Source organism: Eurytemora carolleeae, unplaced genomic scaffold (genome assembly GCF_000591075.1).
Source record: "Eurytemora carolleeae unplaced genomic scaffold, Eaff_2.0 scaffold32, whole genome shotgun sequence".
NCBI classification, from domain to species: Eukaryota; Metazoa; Arthropoda; class Copepoda; order Calanoida; family Temoridae; genus Eurytemora; species Eurytemora carolleeae.
The window spans coordinates 57,613-79,686 of record NW_019396068.1 but is presented as its reverse complement, the minus strand read 5'-3'; the positions used below and the strand labels follow the sequence as shown (position 1 = coordinate 79,686).

Genomic DNA, 22,074 nt, shown 5'->3' with positions numbered 1-22,074 from the left:
TAATTATAAAATGGGTATTAATTCTAAATGTTAGGCACGATGATCACGAGTTTGTAAAAAAAAATGGTCAAATCATAAAATATTTATTTTAGCTCCAGCACGCAAATAAGCGCTGAGACGGCCGTGTTGGGATCGTCATGGAACCTTGGTCTTATCTCCGGGTACCAAGGGGGACCTGAAGCAAGGCTTGAACTTCCTTTTCTCTTTTTCCCTTCAACCTTGGTTGTAAGGTTAGGGTTGACCGAAATGTTTAGAGATGCACTAGGTCGTCGTTGCTGCATGGGCGGAGGCATTGCTCCAGGGTTGAAACTTCTCCTCTTCTGGTTCTGCTCCTTGAGTTTCTGCTTAGTACTGATCCTGGTTTGATGATCTTGTAGTTTCCGCATATTCACAGGTTTTATCAGTTCAGCTTTAGTCTGAAATAGGTAAAATATTTTATTCAAGGTTTCCTTTACAATACATCTTTTGTCATTTGTTTAATGGGTTTCTTAAAATTAATCTTTTTTGACGACACATTATTATTATTGTTTATCATCATTATTCAACCTACAGTTAAAGAGTATCATGTCCTGTAGGCTATGTTACGTTGAGTACCAGGGTTGAACCCTGTTTGTTTGGGTTTTATAAAATGTGCAATACAACAGTAAATAATTAATAATAAGTAAACAAATTGTGTTAATAGGATTTATTAATCCTAATTTGAAACCATACAAATGTAGCACTTTCCACAATATTGACAAATTCATAAATTCTGAAAGCTAATCTGTCAAAAAAACGTTTATTTGAATCAGAGAGTAATAAAGTTGACGGCCCAAATTTACCTGAGAGTTCTTGGATAGGATCTGAAGAAGAGCGCATATTTTACTGAAAATACTCCCCCCGGAGTCCCTGAACACAACCATTATCTGGAACAAGTCCGGGATCAGGTTCGGGATGGAACACACGAAATCTTTGCATGATTCAACCCGGGCAATATTGATGAGGACGTCCAGAGAGATAGTTACAACCTAGAAATATTCGAATGATTAACAATAAGAATGGTTTAGATTAGAATAGTTATGCTTATGCTTTGATTATTCTCAAGATGGTGGAGTATATGAGAGAATTTCTGATTATTTTCATGAAATTCATAGAGATAAATAAATTATATATTAAAGCTAATATTTACGAATCACATCAAGCATGATAATAAAGGAAGTTTATATCGTAGGTCGATTTTGATCGTTATTTTTTATTATAATCTTTTTGTCCCAATATTATTTGATGAAAAAAATGGTTAGCAATTCAGTTATATTAAATTTTTCTTTTCGTTATTAGGACAAAAACTTGGAACTGTTGACATAATTTATTGACCCTCTACTCAAAGATTGACATGTCCGATTCATAAAGGTACCCTTCACATATACATTTGACTGACAATTAGAAAGATATAGTCGTTTTTATTTCTTAAAACGCGTTAATATCTAACATTTGAAATCGAAAATCACCAATTTCAGACAATGCTTTAAAGGGTACCATTGTGAATCGGATATGGGATTCTGGTCGCTTTAAAATGCATTCCTAATCTCTTTAACGAGGTCAAGATTAATAAGTTAGTCGTACCTCCATATGCGGGACTGATCTGTTCATTCTGTTAATCAAGTTCATCAGCTGCGCCAGAGGTTTGTTCTCACCCTGAGAGAGTTTTTTACAACAGTCCTCGGAGAGTCTTGTCGCAATATCCAGAGTTTTAACCGCACAGATCAGCTCAGCTACATCTCTGATCGAGAAGAGGAAATCTATGGCAGAGGAAGTTCTTGCTCCTAGTCTGTCTTTCGGTTCGGCCGTAGCGGTCGCTTTGTCTAATCGTTCCCGGATCACTACCAACTGTTTAGTCAGTTCAACCCATTTCTCCTTCAAAACCATCCTACTCCTGTAGCCCCGCCAGTATTTTTGTATTACCGTTACGGCACTCACGCGCTTTAAAAGTCGTCTTCTGATGACAAACCGACGGAAAATGCGTACTATAACTGTTGCAGAATTTTGTCTCCTTTCCTCTTCTTTTCGCTCATATTCAAGTTTCAGCTGTTCTCTGTATTCAGCATCTTCGCGGATTTTCTTGAATTCCTGGCGGGCTAAAAATCCGCGACCAATTCGCTGCAAGTTTACTATAGAATCACGCTTCAGAATAAACTCTGACCTCTCTCTCTTCATGGCTCGGTAACTTCGGAGAGTTTTCTGAATTGTATCTAAAGCTGCGCGCTTTCTCTTGGTGTATCTTCGAGCTAGAAAACCTCTTGTGTACTTCTGCAAGATCAAAATACTTTCTTTCTGCCTAGCAAACTCCCATTTGCAAACATGTCCTCTCCAAACACTCTGAATAAGTACAGCCGCGTTTTTAACCCTTAAATATTGATCTCGTTCAGCCCGACCTGCAAGTACAGCTCTCCATCTCAGCTGTAGAACAGTGGTGGAGTGCTTTATCATGGAGTAGTTCAACTTAGCGCTGAGTCCTCGGAACCAAGATTGTAATCTCATCGCGGCTCTTTTTCTTCCAAGGAATTGGTTCCTAACGGAAACCATTCTGCTCCAGGCTTGTATTTTAATAGCAGAGGTTCTTGCGATATTGTAGCTGAGTAGTGCTTCCTGTCCTAATCTCCATGCACGATAGAACGACTGTATCCTCACTGCTGCCTGCCTTTTTCTTAAATATTGTTTTCTTTCAAGATTTCCTCGAACCCGGGACTGGCAGAAGATGATGTTTCTCCGCATTAGTTCGAATCTCCTCCTGCATTGAATCATTCTCCACTGAGCCTGCAAAGTCCTCGCCGACCGTCTTTCAAGCAAAAAGAAGGATCGTTCTTTTCTTCCCACAAGAACAGCTCTCCATTTACTTTGACAAGTTAGCGCAGCATTTTTCTTTTGTAAATACAATTTTCTAGCGATAAATCCTCTTATCCTAGTTTGTATAATTACAGCAGAGCCAAGTTGAATTTTCTCTTTTCTGCGTAGGTTTAACTGCCTGACCGCCAGCAGTCTCCGGAACCATGTTTGTATTCTCAGTGCACTCAAGTTCACAGTTCGTTCTCGTCTTAGCAGTTCTGTTCTTCGTCTAGCAAGATAACCTCGAACCTAAACAATAATACTTTTTTATAAATTATGAAAATATTTTCATTTATCTATTACAATTTTATCTTCTTAAAAGAACGATGAAAAATATAAGTTTTATGCTGCTAATTCAAAAATGTCTAATCTATATATTAAGTAGTAATCTCGGTTTGTTTGCAAGTCCGATCATAACTCAGGAACCTAATGACCTATTTGCCTCAAATTTTGATTAAGGAAATTGGAAGAACCTATTGGTGATAGTTCTGGTCACGTGATTTAAGTTTCAGATTTTCAAAATTTTACATATATGAATTTTCGTATAATTTTATTTTTAACACAGTTTTATATTAGTTTCTCGAGACAGGAACATCAGATAAAACTTTCATGGGTCGCGATCAAGAGCTAAAGTGATTAGCTTTCAGCCTATACCCCCTTCCATTTTTCCTTTACTGTCCCTTTAAGGAAATTAAAAGATTTAGTAGTTAAAGCGAATACCTGGATACAAATTGCAGCCTTCTTGTGGAGAATAAACTTGGATCTATCCACTCTCATCAAGCTTCTTTGACGAAACATCCTCTGGACTTGAACCGTTCTAAGACGGAGAGAACGGAATTGTCTTTTTGCGATTACTTTCCTAACATGGGATTGTATCTTGATAGCACTTCTTTTCTTTAGTTTATAATCCCGCTGTGCTCTCCAAGCTCTAAAATTAGCTTGAATGAATACAGCAGCAGTCTTTGTTCTCAAATACTCAGTTCTAGTCTTCTTGACCTTCAGGCTGCTCCTCAACCAAGTCTGAATCTTCAGAACAGATTCTTTCTTAGCGGTGTACTTTTTGAATTCTCGGATTTTTCGGAAAGCCGCCTGGATTTTAATAGCACTGTCTCTTTTCAACATGAACGCGGACCTTTCCTTTTTCATTCTTAAACAAGCCTGAGCAAAGATGATGAGGTTTCTTTGACGATTATACTCTGCTCTAGTTTCTCGTCCGAGACGGAGATTTCTAAACCAAGACTGGATCAAACTTGCACTCTTAATCTCCTCTTCTCTTCGTCTTCTATCCGCTGCTAGGAGGCGCTTATACCTCTGTACTGCGATAAACCTTTTCATATTTTTCTGAACTATGATAGAGAGTTTCCTCAGTGTTCTATACTTGGTCCTAGCCTGGAGCATTCTAAACTGAGATTGAATCAGTATTGCTGAAGACTTCAGCTTCAGATATCTGGCTCTGTCAGCTTTAGTAAGTTGGTATCTTCTCCAGTAGGTTTGAATGACCAGAGCTGAACTATTTTCAGTCATTAGAGTTTCTCTGACAATCTTGCCTCTGAAATAGGCTTGGATCAGTTTGGCAGATTTCTTTATCGAGTTATATCTCTTTCTTTCTATGAAACCGCGGACTAAGCTTTGTATCTGAATGACATTAGTCTTATACTTCAAGAACTTACGGCGTTCTATTCTAGTTTCCTTATATCCTCTCCAGTAGCGCTGAATTGTAGTAGCTGACGATTTCTCCAGTCTTAGACGTGTTCGAACCTGGATACCTCTAGTATGGGCTTGAATAAATACAGCGCTTACCCGGATTTTCTGATATGATATTCTCTGAACTTGCATCCTAATCCAGGACTGGATTAACAAAGCTGCCTTTCTCTTACTCTGATACTCTTCCGCTATTTGGTTCGATACTTTGTATGATCTCCAGTAAGCTTGGATCTTTAGAGCAGCTAATTGTTGGCCTTTTATTAATTTTCGGGTCAGATTTCCTTTTAATCTGGATTGTATAAGGAGAACTGAATGTTTCAGTTTACAGAATTTATTTCTCTGCGAAACACCTCTATACCAGGATTGCAGGAGAACTACATTATATCGTTGTGTCTGATAATCGGATACCAATCTTCTTGTTTCAAGCATTCCTCTCCAATAGCGCTGGATCTTGGTGACAGATGATTTCTCTAGACTGAAACGGTTTCGAACCAGAACTCCTCGAACATTTGCCTGTATAAGTACAACAGCATGTTGAACCTTCTGGTATGATACTCGTTTAACCTGCATTCTAAACCAGGCTTGGATATAAACAGATGCAGATCTCTTTCTCTGGTATTCTAATGCAACCTGTTTTGAAACCTTGTTTGATCTCCAGTAGGTTTGTATACTAGAAGCTGCTAAGTGTTGAGTCTGGATAAGGTTTCTGGTCTGGTTTCCCCTGAATCTAGATTGAATCATAACAACGGAGCGCTTCAGGGCCAAATATTTCCTTCTGTGAGAAAGCATCTTGCTCCAGGCTTGAAGAACAACTGCGCTGTAACGGATTAACTGATATCCTGCAACTCGTTTCCTGGTTTCCATTGATCCTCTCCAATACTGCTGGATCTTCAACACCGCAGATAGTTTCTTCTCTTTCTCCCGTCTCACCTGGTTTCCGCGGATACAGGCCTGAACCATAATTATGCTTCTCCGCAGGGTTAGATATCTAGTTCTCTGTACCATCATTCTGAACCAGCTCTGCAGGGTTACAATCTTACTCCGTGTAAACTGAAACCTAACAACTGCACTCCTGGTTTCTCTGACTGCTCTCCATCTTGTCTGGATAATATAGACCGCAGATTCTTGTTTACGCAGCTCTCGTCGACAAAGATATCCACGAAGCACGGACTGGATTAGTATTGCACTTCTCCTCTTCTCCATATAGACTCTAGAATTCAGTCTCATTCTGAACCAGGATTGAATCTTTAAACAACTCCTCTTTTGTTCTATAAAACTTGATCTTATAGATCTGCACTTAATCTTAGCTCTGTACATAGATTGAATATGAACAACAGTTTTCTTGAGAGTTACAAACCGTCTTCTCTCGAGTACACATCTGAGTACAGATTGTATTTTCGTCGCAGCAACTCTCATCTTTTCTGCTTCTCTCCGTATCATATATCCTCTCCACACAGCCTGGATCCTAACCGTGGCAGATTTCATCGCCAAGAATTCTTTTCTAAAGGATTGTCCGACATGTCGGACTCGATATCGACGCTGGATCATAATAACAGCAGTTCTAGTCTTCAGATATCTTCGTCTAGCGATGAAACATCTGATGACAGATTGAATCTTGATCAAACTTTGTTTTCTTAGCTTAAGTTGGATCCTGCAGGATCTAGTTCTCCAGTATCTCTGTAGAACTAGGGCTGCTCTCTCTAGTTCTCCTCTACGCTTATCTACTCGGAGTCTCAATAACTCCTGATGGGCTCGATATCTGAACAAATAAAATCTACTTTTAATTCAGAAATTTAATCCAAGTATTAGACAGTGGAGTCCATAAAACTGAGGAAAAGATCGACGAAATTTAAGCCATCTTCTGTATTTTTAATGTTGTAATAAAACAAATTGGGTTAACAGTATCTTGAAAAGCAACTTCTGAATGGAGATGAGTCTGTTTAACTTAAACATTTACTGTATTTTTACGTTTATTGGGCTATTTAAAACCCTAAATGGAGTCAACAGTCTTATTCCTATTCCACATTTTCATGGGTTACACTGTAAATGTCTAATAAACTGCTACCAATCTTAGCCGAACAAATTCTAATTTAGCTAAAAAATATACCCTCTGAACGCAGTTTGTATTTTTATCGCTGCGGCTAGATATCGTTCAAATCTTCGGATCTTGAGAAAGCGTCGAACCTCTCTCTGAATCAGTTTAGCAGCCGCAATCTCAACCTGGAGTTAACTAGGGGTAAATTTGGAACATTAATGTTTAAATGCAATAAACCCACATAGAACTTACAAAAAAATGTTTTTACCCGATTTAAACTCACTATATTATGAAATACATTATGAATAACAAAAATGTTTTAAAGAATTTTTGTAAAATTCTTTAAAGAATTTTTCAATAGATTTCTGAGAAAAATCATATTAAATTGATTCTATCAGTCGTCTTCTTACTTCACTGGTTGTTACTGTAAGTATCTATTTAATTTAGAATTATTATAAAGAAAATATGAAGAAACGTCATAATTGAAAATTTCATCTGTAATCAAAATTTTCAATTATGAAGACTAAAAAATTCCTAACCTGTGTAATTCTTCGATAATAAATCCATCTTGGAATATGATACCGGGGATATGTTCTCCGCTTGGTTGGGTTGGATTGGCTCCGGGTTCTCCAAAGTCTTGGATAGAGCCAGCATGCCCAGCATACCGGTCAACTCAGATTCAGTCACATGAACACCCCGGGGTATACTCTAAAGAGAATATGATAATCTTATGAGGAAAAAAATGTAAGATTGAAAAAGGAAAATCTCTATTAATGAATTTTTAACTCAAATTCATAATAAAAATTAAATAATCAAAAATTTACTCTCAGCAATAATTTACTCTTATCAATAATTTACCCAGAACAAATATTTCACTCTCAAATAGAAAAAAAATTTCGTTCGGGTTTTCAATTTAAACGCCATATCGCACATAAAGGAAATGAGTTTTTGCCACGAACAAAATTTCTTAATCACTATATCTTTGCAACACGATGTCTTGGACCTTTGATATGTCAAACTACGAAGTTTGTAGAATCAAAAAGTCAAAGTTTACACGTTCACCATCAGGTTGCCAAAAGAGATATTAGAACTTTATTTTGTGGCAAAAACTCGGTTCCATTTTCAACACAAAAATCAAATCAAATTGAAAAAACTAAGAATTAAAAATTATTAACGATCAACCATTATTCCGTAGAAATAAAGGCCAAGTCCCCTTCAACAACAAAAGAAAATTTCCACCAATAAGTAAATTGTAAAATAACTATTATTATATGATGCTTTAATATTATTTTTATATTCTAAAAATAAAGAATTGATCAAATCATTAAGAAAAAAATAATTATGTGCAGTGTAATTTGATTACAACAACTTTACTTTACCAAGGGGGTTAAAAACAAATTTTGCTTACAAAACTTAAGAGTAGGCAGCCAGGGATGTTTTGTAGGCAAAATTGGTCGAGGGGACCATAGTTTAAGTAAAATTTTCAATTTCCCGAAAAAGGAGTTGTACGCAATTTTATCGTCTTAAGAGGTAAAAATGCACGATTTTTTTCAAGAACATTTCGCAGAGCGGGTTGTTATTTTACGAACTGTCCCAAGGGACGTTAAAAACTTAAATTCCCTCTTTTGAGGGAATCATGGGTCGGTAATCTATACTATTTACACTTTGCTTGTCTGTTCGTATCCTATAAACGTCGAAACAGCTGAACCGATCTGGACCAAATTTTGTGTGGGACCTCACGTGACCCCAGGAAAGGTTAATTGGATGATCGAATTTTCAAAAATGTGCTTGTAACAAAATTCTATTCTTGAAAATTTTGAAAATCTACGATTTTTTTTAATCTGCGAAATTTTGTTTTGTTTTACAATGCATACAAAGAGAACATGTTCACAATGGAAATAGAAGATGGGCACGAAGCGCCCTATAAGCTTAATGTTTGTAAAAAAGGCGGTAATAAAGTAATCTTTAATAATCTCTGCAGTTTTAAGCATTCTATTTTATTATAACAGGTTTAATGTGTATTTTGTTCATTGATTCTGGCGGGCTTTAAGCTTCTTCAATGAACAAAATACATTGTAACATTCGGAATCTGTTTAATCATTTCTTTGCTCATGAAACTCCGAATATTACTCAATAGCATAAAGTTCAATGAAGGTTTAAAGTTATGATTAAAGTTTATTTATCTGATAGATGTATCAACATTGTTAGTTAGAAAAGAGCGCCACCAAAATCTGTACAAATTACAATCGAAAACTGTTAATCTCCGGGATTGAAGATATCAAGGATGAATCAAGATTGGTATTTCACCTTCATCTTCTCCTCTCTTTTCACGGCGTAGTATTTTCTCCAGGCTAGCTGGATAACACGGGCGGCCTTGATCTCCCTAAAAAATTAGTTTAATTTGAAACCATATTGATTCTGCATATAAAAATTCAATCTGGCTCTTTCCCGACCGTCCCATTGAGCTCTTGTATTTTGTAATTGTGCGGCATTTAAAATTCATTCCGGTAATCTTAAAATGTAACCGTTAATGACTGGATGTCATTAGATTTTTTTTATTAAATGACTAGCTAAGGAACTCAGCTTTGCCAGGAAACTAACTTTCTCTGTAAAAGCCGACCCACTCAACATAGAATTTTTAAACCAAGCTAAAAACATTTTCGTGTTTCTACTAAGTTCCCTACCAAAATTTAGGGCAAATCGGTCAAGGGGTCATGAGCTATGATCGGACATATAAGCAAACAAACAAACAAACAGGGATTACTCAGGATTTTTCACTTATATGCACAAAAAGAAATATATTGAGAAAGAAAAAAGAACGCACAAAAATGTATTTACCTAGAAATATCTAGTAGACGAGCTGCCAGGTATCCAATAAAGGTCAAAGTAACTTTTTCATCAGGGATAGTATTGGACATATCTCCAGGGTTGATTAGAATAGGAACTCCTCCTAGCTCCGCAACCTAAACAGAATAGTATTGGACATATCTCCAGGGTTGATAAGAATAGGAACTCCTCCTAGCTCCGCAACCTAAACTGAATAGTATTGGACATATCTCCAGGGTTGATTAGAATCTCCTAGCTCCGCAACCTAAACAGGATAGTATTGGACATATCTCCAGGGTTGATAAGAATAGGAACTCCTCCTAGCTCCACAACCTAAACAGAATAGTATTGGACATTTCTCCAGGGTTGATTAAAATGCGAACTCCTCCTAGCTCCGAAAAAAAGGATAGTATTGGACATATTTTAGGGTTGATTACAGCAGGAACTCCTACTAGCTCCGAAACCTTAACAGGATAGATTTGAATATATCTCCAGGGTTGATCCGAAACCTAAACAGCATAGTATTGGACATATCTCCAGGATTAAAATATGAACTTCTCCTAGCTCCGCAACCTAAACAGGATAGTATTGAATCTCCTCCTGCATAGAACNACCTAAACAGGATAGTATTGGACATATCTCCAGGATTGATTAGAATAGGAACTCCTCCTAGCTCCGAAACCTAAACAGAATAGTATTGGACATTTCTCCAGGATGGAATAGAATAGGAACATATCTCCAGGGTTAATTAGAATAGGAACTCTTCCTAGCTCGGAAACCTAAACAGGATAGTATTGGACATATCTCCAGGATGGATTAGAAACTCCTCCTAGCTCCGAAACTTTAACAGGGTAGATTTGAACATATCTCCAGGATTGATTAGAATACCATAGAATTTAACATATCTCAGAGATTATAGAATAAACTCAGCTTTGCTCCGAAACCATTAAAAGGATCGCAGTAGATAAAAGATTACATCTCCAGGACTGATAAGACAAGGGACTCCACCTATTTTATAAACCAAATGAGAAAAAAAAATTAGACAAATCTCAATCTCATTTTGAAACCATGCCAAGAACAGTAATTGGTAAATACTTCATTACATTGTTTTTAATCTTTGTGAAGAAACAATTTTAAGAACTGACGAGGGTCAACCCAGACCGAAATATATTTTCAATAAATGTGGAACTAACATCTACTTTTTTACTCTACAGAGGTTTGGTCCATCACCATCACTGAATTTTAAATCTTCATTATTGGTCAGAATATTAGGACTTCTTGACTTTCAGTTTCCATACGACTGTATGTTTAATCTAATATTTTAGTATTACCTTACTGAGCAGCAGTTTAAAATTTTTCTTTTCGTTTTCAAGAAGAGCCGCGTGCTGTTCCTTATCTACTCCTTTCTGTCCGTAGCTGAAATCTAAACTATCATCCAGGGCGGCAGACCCAGCTAAGCTTGTAGTTGTGGTTTCCTAATACAATACAGTTTAATTTATTTAAAGGGACTTAAACGCACTTCAAGTAACCCTTCATGGCAATACCCGATTCACAACGGTACCCTTTGAAGCTTTGTCTGATCAAGTATGAATTAAATATCAATGTTTATAATTTAGAATACTGAAAATTTTCGGTTGTGGGTTTTCTACAAAATAACTTGCGCATTTCTGCTGCAGGAAAACATATGTGAATTATAGGATTTAAACGCTGTTTATACTAGAAAACCAACAATATTAATCAATTTAAGTTTTAAGGGTACCGTTGTGAATCGCGCATTGTCATCTTTGCCTAAAGGGTCAGTTGAAATAACGCTTACAGTTCCATTAAAGATATTATTTTTAAGTTTTTAATTCCCCCCAATCGTTAGAAATAATTTACCCCAGATTTTATCCTTATCGATTATGGAGTTGTGAATTTTGTTCTCAATTATTCTAGAATTATTTCTCTCAGCTTTGCTATGCTTGCGAACATTCATTTATTTAAAAAAAAAACCTATCTATATATATAAACTTTGCTTGTCTGTCTTGTTTCTTTGTTTGTAACCGATAAACGTCAAAACGGCTGAACCGATCGGCCCAAATTTTTTGAAGGACCTAACATGATTCCTGGGAATCGAAAGAATTGAACAAATTTGCCTGAAAAAAATCAAGATTTTTCAAAATCCACGAAAAGCGAACGGTAAAAAGCAACAATTAAACGTTAAAATAGAAGGAAGGGAACCCGAGAGCCTCCCCCCCCCCTCGTCATCTTGAGACGCAACCGATAATAATATATAAGGTTGAATCTGTACCTGGAATATATCCTGGAGAGTGATTAGTCCAGGTTGGTAATGGTAGAGGAGGAAACATAATCCTCGTCCATCACACCAGGATACAGTCCAGTTCTCAACCTACATACATAAAAAGAGATAGATAGAGGTACGGATAGATTATATATATATAGATTTTCAGATAGATTACTGGATAAATGGAAAAAGTCTTAAACTTATCCTCAATGAAACTAAAAACCAATTTAACAGACAATCTTAGCTCACAGGGAACTAATTACTCAGTACTCACCTTAAACTCAAATTTTCTAATCCTTGTAACTTTAAAACCTGATGGTGTAAACCTTGATATTTCAAATAACGACTGATCTAGCAGAATTCATAGTTTGAAATTTCAAAGGTGTTTGACTTCAGGTTCCATAGATATAAGGATTAAAAAAATAAGAATGCGAGTAATCAATTCCTTCATCATCAATCAATTTAAAAAAAACGAAATATTCTTGATCTTATTTATACCTCAACATTGTAATGGGCTGTCACCAACTGCGCCCACTCCTTAAGCAACACTACATCAGCTCCATCGACAGCTGACTCGGATTCAACGCCTGGAGATCTAGACGCCAGCTCTGTCAAGAAATTCATTCCCTTGATCGCTGCAGTATCCCCCAGACGAATTCGAACACGAAGGGATCGTCGCAGATGTAAAATTTCTTCCCTGAGCTTATCAGCATCCAGGATAGCTGAAAGCTGAAATCCATAAATGATACTCCAAAGAAGAGTCAAGGTTTTCTCTCTGTGCCCGTTAACAATATCCTTGGATGTGATGTTGGTTGGGATACTAGAAGTAGCCCGTCTCAGCTCCTTCAACGCAACCTCGGTGTTGTGAACCTTCTGCAGCATAGATACAGCGGGTACCCTAAGCTGGGTTGAGACGGTTGCTCCGGTGAGAAACTCTGCAACCTTGGAAAGACGGAGTCCACATCTAAGATCAGTGCTGATATTTGTCACAGCATAATCAAACTCATCTAGAGCAGTTTGTTTATGAGTTACATGATACTTGAGATATGCAAGATGTTTGATAATATCTCCCTCTCCAGATAGATAATCCCTGGAGAAGGATAGAAGGATTTCTCGGGAAGATTTAATCTTGCTGTCAGGACAGAAGAGGCAAGGATTGTGTTGTATCAACTTATTCTCCTTGGCCACGTCAAGGAAGAAAACCAGCTCCAGGAACTGCTTCAGAGTGAACTTGTTCAAGGCTTCCTGGTGTCCCTCTCTGTAGGAGTGGGGAACCGTGGGATGAGCAAACTCCGCCAGGATATCCGGACAGGACAGGAGCCTGGTAACAAGGAACATGGAAAGTCCAACAAGGTCGTTGTTTCCGTTCAACTGGAGCAGTTCTCCGTATATAGTTTCCAACCCAACCCTCAACCAGAGAGGGTTGTAAGAAAGTATGAGATAAAGTATCTTCTGTTTCATCCCAACATCCTTGTTTATATTCTTATCTTTCCGGATTGCAAGTCTCATCTTCTCCACCTCGACCTCCAGTTTACTAATCACACTTGCAACAGGTTTGGACTGCCATAATCTACAAGCTGACCTACGGAGGCGATTCATCTCTCGCTTTGCGGTGTATGCACGCATTGACATCACTTCTCTAGTTGGAGCACGAGGAACCTTGACATCTTGGGAACACTGGCTCCACAGCTTTGCAACATCAACCTTCCCGATAGAAATTGATCCCTCGTTCTCTAGTCCTTGAGGAGTTAGGATAAAGTTCAACCAGTTGGAGAACCCTTTCTCCTGCTTCTCAACCCATCTCTCATCATAGTATCTGTTTCTGGAGGCATATGGATTAGGACGATGGATAACTACAGGTTTAGTGGGTATACTCAGGGTTAGCTTAGGAGCAGAATGAAGAGATCGTCTTCCTCCTCCCGAGGATTTATTGAGTCCTATGGGTTTCTGAAGACTCATTCTTGCTTTAGCAGCATTAATTGGTCGAGGTTGGACGGGGTTTTTACTGGCTACTACTGTAGCCGGGGGCCTGTAGATTAAACCAGCAACAGACATCCGGGGTCTTTTTAGATCAGGTTTATTATGTTTCTTGTTCTCAATGGATTTCCGTTTCTCTTGTGTGCCCGGAGAAACGGAGACAAACATGAACCCGGAGCTACTGGCTTGCATTAATTTCTCCGGTTTCTCCGTTGCAATTTGCTCGATAGGTTTCTTGATATACTCCACGTTGCTCCGACGTCTTCTGATGGGAGTTCTTGAACTAATGGTCGTCCGTTCCTCAATTCTAGGTTGAGGAGAAGGGTTTGGTTTTGATATCTCCTCCTGTTTGTTTAAACTGACGAGAGATTCCTCCTTCGCCATGAAAGTTAAGTTAGTTTCTCGAGTTGATACAGTGTTCTCGTCCAACTCCTGTTAATCAAAATAAATAAAATTTGATATTTACAAAATTACATTAATTCCTTTTAGAACAATTTTCAACACTCATAAATAATTTTTGTTTTGTTTATAATTTAATTTAAACCTCAAAAAAATAAATATTAATTTCATATTCAAATTATTTTCGGCATGAAAACTCTTGTTTATAACTTATTCATTAAAAAGTGTCGATAATGGAAAGATAATTTGAAAGAGAGTAAGAAGTGATAAGAGGCAAGTTAAAACCAGTGCTTAGGATTCATTTAATTTTGATGCGGATCCAGATCCGGCTCCATGTCTCGAATATTTCTTACAAGATTTAAAAAATAAAAATAAAAAGAATTTTAAATAATTTTTCTTCTTTTTTGGTTTTTTTGTTGTTGTTAAAACTCGATGAACCATTTTCGATAATTTTTGATAATCTCTCTCTTAGTTTCAAAATTTAGATTTAGGGTTGAAAATGTTGCGGATTCTAAGCACTAGTTAAACCCTTAGTTGAGAAAGCTTACTTGAATGATGGAGAGGGGTTTAGAGTTCTGAGAAGCAATATAGGTTTCAGAGCTAAGCCTGGAGTTTGGAGAACCAGGCTCATGATCCGAAATTACAGGCAGCTCATGTCCACCTACAGATTCAAATATTTGCAGAGGTGTACATCTTTTATAAGAATTAACATCCCCCTGACCAAATCAATACATCTTTTTTGAGACAGTATAAAATGATTTATTTCGCTTAATTTTTGGGAAATGAATGAATTTTGGTAAAAAGTAAAAGTAAGGGGGAAAACTTGAAAGATTGATGAGTGAATTTGTTATTACCCCACACAAAAAAAAACCCAATCTTTTTTTTCGCGCTGGGGGGGGGCTATTTTTTTAAAATTTTTACCATTGTAAAATTGTGATATGTGAGCATTTGAAGTAAGAATTTTCTTATTTTTAGCAATTTTAACTAACTGCATAACGATGTACATAAAAAAATCTAAATAAGAACCCCAGCACAAGATCTGTAAAATATTATCCAACAAAATTTACAATCATTTGAATTGGACAAAAAGATCATTTAAGTTCAGTTCAGCACTGGACATTCTCTTTGCTACCTGAAGAAAGAGGAACAGGTTCGAATTCATCTCCTTCTCCTAGTTTCTCCTCATTTTCCTCGGGTTTATCATTAAACAGAGACTTCTTAATGTCGCAGGATACCTCAAAGCTTTCAAAACTTTCCTAATGATAGATATATGTTAAGTCAGGAAACACATTACAGAAATTATAAAAAGCGTTGGGTTGAAAAACCTTAGTTTTGTGTGTGTATGTGTGTGTGAGAGGGTGTGTGTGTGAGTGTGGGGGGTGGGGGGGGGAGGGGTGATAACATTGTCTAAAACCGTTATCTATTTCAAAAATATTTTTACAAAATTATTCATTTTCTCCTGTAAAAGGAATGTTTGCGTAGGGCTTAAAAAGGATTTTTGGCTAAATAAGAGAAAATGTATTTTTCAAGAACATTCAATAATTTTTCAAGTATTTTTTCTACTCAAATCTTTCATAATTGTTTCAGACGAATTTTCTTCAAAAACTAAAAGGTAACACAATTTAGAGCAGTGCTTAGGATCCGGATCCAAGGGGTAAAATATCAACCAAAAACTTTAAAAAAACTTTTTTACTCCTAAAACCCAAATCTGAACTTTTGAAAAAAGTGAGATTATAAAATTTTCCTCATTTCTGAATGGTTCATCAAGTTTTAGGATAAAAATAAGGAAAAAAAATAAAATAAAAAAATGGAAATTTATGTTTTGTTAAAATTCAGTTAATCTTTAAGAAATGAACTGGATCCAGATCCAGATTCATTTTTTTCCAAAGCGGATCCAGGATCCGGATCCGCATCAAAATTAAGTGGATCCTAATCACTAATATTTTACCTTTTTCTTGACCCCTGTTGAGCAACGACGAGGATCATCAGGACTAGGTGGAAGGAAACTTGTCTCATGAATAGTTTTCTGTAGAAAACTCTGAGAGGACGGATACTGCTGGTTACTGATCCGAGGAGATCCTTTCAAACCGGGTAATCCTAAATCGTTGAAATAACATAATGTGCAAATAGTTTCGTTCCATTACCACTCCCCCCCCTTCCCTTACACAGAGACGTTATCTTGAGAGGATAATATCAATACATTTCTTGAAAACAACGAAGGCGGACATCTCCGCCAATTACTTCCTACTTTTACATTTTTGAAGAAACTTAGATTGTAAAGCGTAAAATCCTGAAAATCCAAATTTCAGTACAATTTTCTTAAAGAATTTGACAAATTTGCACAAACGTACTACATACAGGACAGGTAGCCTATTATAAAAAAGTTTCCGAGATTAAAAAAAGGTAGCGTTTTATTTTAATACAGTAATAACAAGAAAGCCATAGAATAGCAAGACATTATAACGATACTCAAGTGTATTTGATGTTTTACTCGACACTTATTTAATCACTAATTTAGTGAAATGGGTTTGTTTACAATGCACAATTGCTGTGTCTTATGTTTTTTGGACTTTTGAAAGTTAGAAATTGATTCTATCAGTCGTCTTCTTACTTCACTGGTTGTTACTGTAAGTATCTATTTAATTTAGAATTATTATAAAGAAAATATGAAGAAACGTCATAATTGAAAATTTCATCTGTAATCAAAATTTTCAATTATGAAGACTAAAAAATTCCTAACCTGTGTAATTCTTCGATAATAAATCCATCTTGGAATATGATACCGGGGATATGTTCTCCGCTTGGTTGGGTTGGATTGGCTCCGGGTTCTCCAAAGTCTTGGATAGAGCCAGCATGCCCAGCATACCGGTCAACTCAGATTCAGTCACATGAACACCCCGGGGTATACTCTAAAGAGAATACTATTTATAATATTCTACGAAAAATGGGACAAAAATAAACATTCTCTGTTGCACTTATTCGGATGCACTAGAGATGAAAGACTTGTGAGGATTATAATGAGGATCTAAAGTTGGAGCAATTATAGGGGACGCACATTGAGGACGCACTTTAGGATAAAAGTCCAGGAAGTGCCTCTCCCTTTAATGTTGAGCAATATTTCTAACATAGTACGCAATCACAAAATTGACAGACGCGGATAAAAAAAATTAGAAGTTACTAAACGTTGAATCCTCAAAGGTTAACAATGTTTAGTTGGGTTCAGAATCTACTCACCCTAGGACTAGCAGCACAGAGACGGTTCTCAATAAGCCTGGATATATCACAAGGCTCGTCAAGTTTCTCCGCGGTTGTCACCGTTTTCATCTTGGTTGTCCGGGTCTCCTTTGTCGGAGTATTTACAAACCTCTCTTCCTCCTGAAAGGATAATATTAAAGGGAGAACAAGTTTTCAGCTCATTACTGAAAGAATCTACCATGATTCAATACATTCAGAGATTGATAATTTGTTGAACCAAGATTAGAGTTATTTAAATATTTACAATATTTTCAAATAAAAATACATAAGTTTTATTAAATCGAAATAAATCATACTTATTCAATTAATACCCTGTTCTTAGGATCTAAAACGCATTTCCATTTCTTTGGTTTCTGACCATAACTTGAAACTTTTTGCCTGACTGGAATCCTTGAGCTAATATACGAAGTAACCCCAAGTAAGTATAAAGAAAGCATACATTTAATTCAAAGGAAATCATACAGGTGCGTATATTTTCTTTAAAAATCATTCCTTCCCCTCCAGAAGTTAGAAATGTTTAGAGCACCAACATTTTTTTGATTTTATTTCTAGAAACAAACGTGAAGCAACTCCTATCAACTTTCAAAATCTTCATGACAGAAACAATCTCAAGAACTGACGAGGGTCCAACCAGACCAAAATATATTTACAATAAAATGTGGAACTAACATCTACTCTAATTACTCCATGAGGTTTGGTTCATCATCATCATCATCGAATTTTAAAAATTAATTAGCTTTTAGTTAGGAAGAATTTAGTACTTACTTGTACTGTAACAGTCCGTCCCAGGTTTCGTTCTCCAACACAAACCCTCTGGTTATCCACAACCTCATACTCGTACTCAATAACCTCCTGAATAATCTCCTCGCGTATATACTCCTTCTCAGTAATCATTCTCTCCTCCTGTAAAAGTTGAAAATTAAATCAATGGACTGTTCAAGAAAAGAAAAAGAAGTTTTAGATAAAAATAATTTGATGTTTCTCATTGAAATCAAGAAGCTTGAATACATTTGTACAAATGCTCTCAAAACTGGAATGAGTTTGTGAAAATTTTACTTCAACCATAATTCAATAAAATCAAGAAAATGAAGAACACAATCAGTCTTTTTTAGTCATGGGTTATAAGTAGATATTTAAAAAAGTATTTTTATTAAGTAGGTAATAATATTGGTGGGTTATAAACCTTGCTTTTCTAGTCATACATTACATTGATAACAAATGAGATTTACTAGTTTTGGAGGATTTTAAACTTTCTAACAAATGATATTTTGTAAGGATACAAAATATAATATACATACATGATGAGTTGTCGAGGTTTCTATCACATCCAACTCCGGGATAGCCAGGGATATCTCTATATCCGTTATATCCGGTAGGAAGGATGCATGCAGGGACGGAGCAACCTTTATCATGGTACCGGAGCTCAACCTGCTTCCTACTACTTGCGCTGGAGATTGTTCATGATCTATAATTTCATCCCTAAAATATTTGAACGAATTTAACAGATTTACAGAGTGAAAATTAATTCTTTCGATGCTTTAAAAATGGTTCATTTTGGCTTTTGCAATACTGTTAGCGCCAATTAAGTATTGTAGTTGAAATTTTAAGTGACCCTCCATTTATAAAGGGGTTTGCCCGATTAACAACAGTACCCTAGACCCCTTAATCTGATCAATAATTTGGAAAATAACGTCGTTTTCATGCTTGAAAAATATTTAATTCTGTTAACTTCTCCATAACACAAGAAATGCAAAAGTCTCTTGTGAAGAGAAATTACAAATGTAATAAGTCAGTTTTAAAATAAAGAAAATGCTGATCTTATTCATATTTGATCTGACAAAGCTTTTATTGGTAACGTTGTCAATCGTATATGTCACTCCTTCAAGAGAGGGCCACTTTACGTCAATAGTCCTGTTACATGAGGAAGGGAGCATCCAAGGTACTAATGCAAGGAAAGTTAATTGCGGTCGCGTTTACTCTGCGTACATATTGAAACCAGTTCTCTCTGGGCGGAATTTGTAAACAAGTATAGATGCATCGGTGTTCGTCTGGTATCCGATGAGGTTAAAAGCATTTAATTTGATAATTTTGAAAATTTACGTATTAGTTTCCTATGACAAGAATATTTCATAGATTATTTTTTGTGAAAATTTATTCCATGTCAGGCGGTGACATCCGTCTTGTGTTTACTTTTCCGCCCAAAGACAGTGCACTGCAGTACAAAAAATGCGTAAACCTCTGAAACAACTTTCCTTGCATTAGTACCTTGGGAGCATCATACTGTATTTAGAATTATTTAAACCAGAAACATGTAATTTTTTAAGTGAACTGCAGTGTTTTCCATAAAAACATTTTTCCTATATTTAAGTTAAGAAGGTTTTTGAGGTACCTGCAACCGGAGGCTGCCCTAGCTTCTGCAAGTCGATCTATTTCAGCCTCTAGTTCTCTATCCTCTATATCCTCTAGCTCCGGGTCCAACTCACCTAACCTCTCTGGACAGAACTCCGACATGTTCATGGCCATACTCATCTCATTCTCCGTGATATTCAGACTGAAATCTGCGAGGCTAATGTCTGATACGTCCGGCTGATATATCTGCGGAACCTTTTTAACACTCAGGTTCAAGGGTTCATCAGGTTCGATGAGAACTATATTTGGTATTGATGTTATTGAACTCTCCTCACAGACTGTATTGGTGCTTGAAAATACACTTTCCTCTGCGCTCTCATCTAACCTCTGCAGTCCGGAGAGATTCCCTATAGGTTCAGCTTCCCATTTCTTACGCTCAGGATTTATATGAAGTTTCTGTGGCGTCCATGATTCAGTTTGCGTAAACACATACGTTTCTCGTCTTAGTGGCATTCCAAACCTGTTCTCTAGATCTTCAGGCTTGAAAGTTTCTCTTCGTAAAACAGGGGCGGAGTTTTCTTTGTTCTCCGAAAAGGTTTGTCTCCGTTCTAGGGGAATTATACAAGGAGGACCCATCACCTCCGGATCCTCCTGCGCTCTGGTGAATTTCTGTGTTTTTCCCGGATTAATCGGTGTACTCTCTAGCACATCATTCATGGCAGGTGCAGGTCTCTCTCTAGAATTAAATATTATGAACTTAAAACTTTGGAAATCATTTCCTTCTCGCTGAATTGCTAGCAAGAACATTTTAGGGGGAAANACTAGTACTACATAGTTCCAAGAGTAGCCCCGCCCTTAAAACATATTACTTTTTATATGCTTAGCTTAAAATCGTTAACAAACCTAACAAATGTTTCTCGTCTTGAGTTGGTTGAATCGGAGTAAGACTCAAGGATCTCATGAGAACCTCCGATCCCTCCCCCAAACATCCGCTTCGGAGGAGACACAGACTTCCGAACCACAGGGTTCGGCGGAATACTGATTTTCGGGGCTGTATTTAGCTTAGATGCAGGAAACGTCGGCCGTCCTTTCACCAATTTCTGCGAATTCTTAGGACCTAAGGGTTTAACACTTCTCGGTGGGGCTGGGTTCGATTTTTTTTCTTCTGGTGCAACACAGGAACCGATCAGAATAACTTGGCTCCGAAACCCACCAAACTTAACTATAAAACTATCTCTAACGGCTCCTCCTTTCAGAGGAGTCCAGCCAACAAGCAGTGTAGTCTCCTCCCTCCCTCCCAGTCGGAAATTTACATAATCAACCTCAAACCCCTTCTCCTCGATCGGGAGCTTCTCCAGGGATACGTCTAGTGGTTTATCTCCAGGATTCCGGATAACAAGCTGCCTTACAGCACTAGAACCAAGCTTTATCTTGTCAAAGGATATTCTGGGGATGGCTGTGAAAGGGGTGAGAAGGAGGAAAGAAATCTCCTGACTAGCCGCCATCAGAGCAGCTTTCTCAGCTCGCCTTTTCTCATCAGGTGGGGTTCTGTTAACCTTGATGAAGAAAAATATTGATTAACTAAAGTTTATTTCCGTAAAATATCTAATTTGCGACCAAGTTAATAAAGTCTTATTTACCAATTTTCATGCTTAACTAGCCATTGTCCGATTTAGCCCAGATTTAGGTTAAACTGAATCAAACTTAACCTGAGAATATTCTGAAATAGGAAGACGACTTTTGGACTCAAGTGATGACTTCAAATACAAGTTCAATAAACATTAGACACAGCAATTGTTCGGTGGGAACACATTCATTCCCTAAGTAAGTGATTTATTAAGTGTCCAATAAATCTATTTGCTTTGTATCATATCCTTAAAACATGAGTTACCTCGAAATAGGAAGTATTGTCAGTTTGAAACTTAGCAACGGCAGTTCCACCGCCATTATCTCGTTCACGATAATCCATCTTTAAAATTTTTCTAAAATTAAAAAACATATTTTAACAAAAACAAAAAAAATCTGCTTAGAATCTTTCACGTTCACACTTCACCTCCATAGAACTTAAAACTACTACTTACTACTAGTACTACATAGTTCCAAGAGTAGTAGCACTTAGCAGTAGACATACTACACTTACAGAGTGAGNTCACCTCCATAGAACTTAAAACTACTACTTACTACTAGTACTACATAGTTCCAAGAGTAGCACTTAGCAGTAGACATACTACACTTACAGAGTGAGAAACTGAGTGAAAACGGACGGTACGGCCACGGGCCGTTTCTCTGGCTCGGTTTAAATTCAAATCTTTAAAATTTCGCGCCGCGTCTAATTCCAGAGTTCAATAAAGACGACGTAAATATATTAACGGGAATGTCGGTT

General features: G+C 36.9%; 1 protein-coding gene across 1 annotated transcript; it reads right to left on the bottom strand.

Moving 5' to 3' along the window:
- Positions 1-67: 67 nt before the first annotated feature.
- On the bottom strand, positions 68-21,674 carry LOC111710980 (abnormal spindle-like microcephaly-associated protein homolog). Its single transcript, XM_023485194.1, has 20 exons — positions 21,583-21,674; positions 20,595-21,247; positions 19,732-20,427; positions 18,641-18,821; positions 18,108-18,245; positions 17,322-17,462; positions 16,828-16,996; positions 16,036-16,184; positions 15,220-15,343; positions 14,636-14,748; positions 12,210-14,120; positions 11,718-11,816; positions 10,759-10,902; positions 9,440-9,564; positions 8,909-8,984; positions 6,674-6,786; positions 3,583-6,325; positions 1,603-3,111; positions 822-1,007; positions 68-416 (listed from the first exon to the last, which is right to left on the bottom strand). Exons 1-20 carry the CDS (start codon positions 21,658-21,660, stop codon positions 84-86), a joined length of 9,681 nt encoding a protein of 3,226 aa, XP_023340962.1. The 5' UTR covers positions 21,661-21,674; the 3' UTR covers positions 68-83.
- Between the last annotated feature and the right edge of the window lie 400 nt (positions 21,675-22,074).

Coding starts and splice junctions, on each gene's coding strand:
- LOC111710980 (XM_023485194.1), bottom strand. CDS start 21,660: ATGGATTATCGTGAACGAGATAATGGCGGTGGAACTGCCGTTGCTAAG. Junction 20,428..20,594: donor AGACGAGAAACATTTGTTAG/GTTTGTTAACGA, acceptor ATTTAATTCTAG/AGAGAGACCTGCACCTGCCA. Junction 8,985..9,439: donor CGTCTACTAGATATTTCTAG/GTAAATACATTT, acceptor CTAATTTTTTAG/GGAGATCAAGGCCGCCCGTG.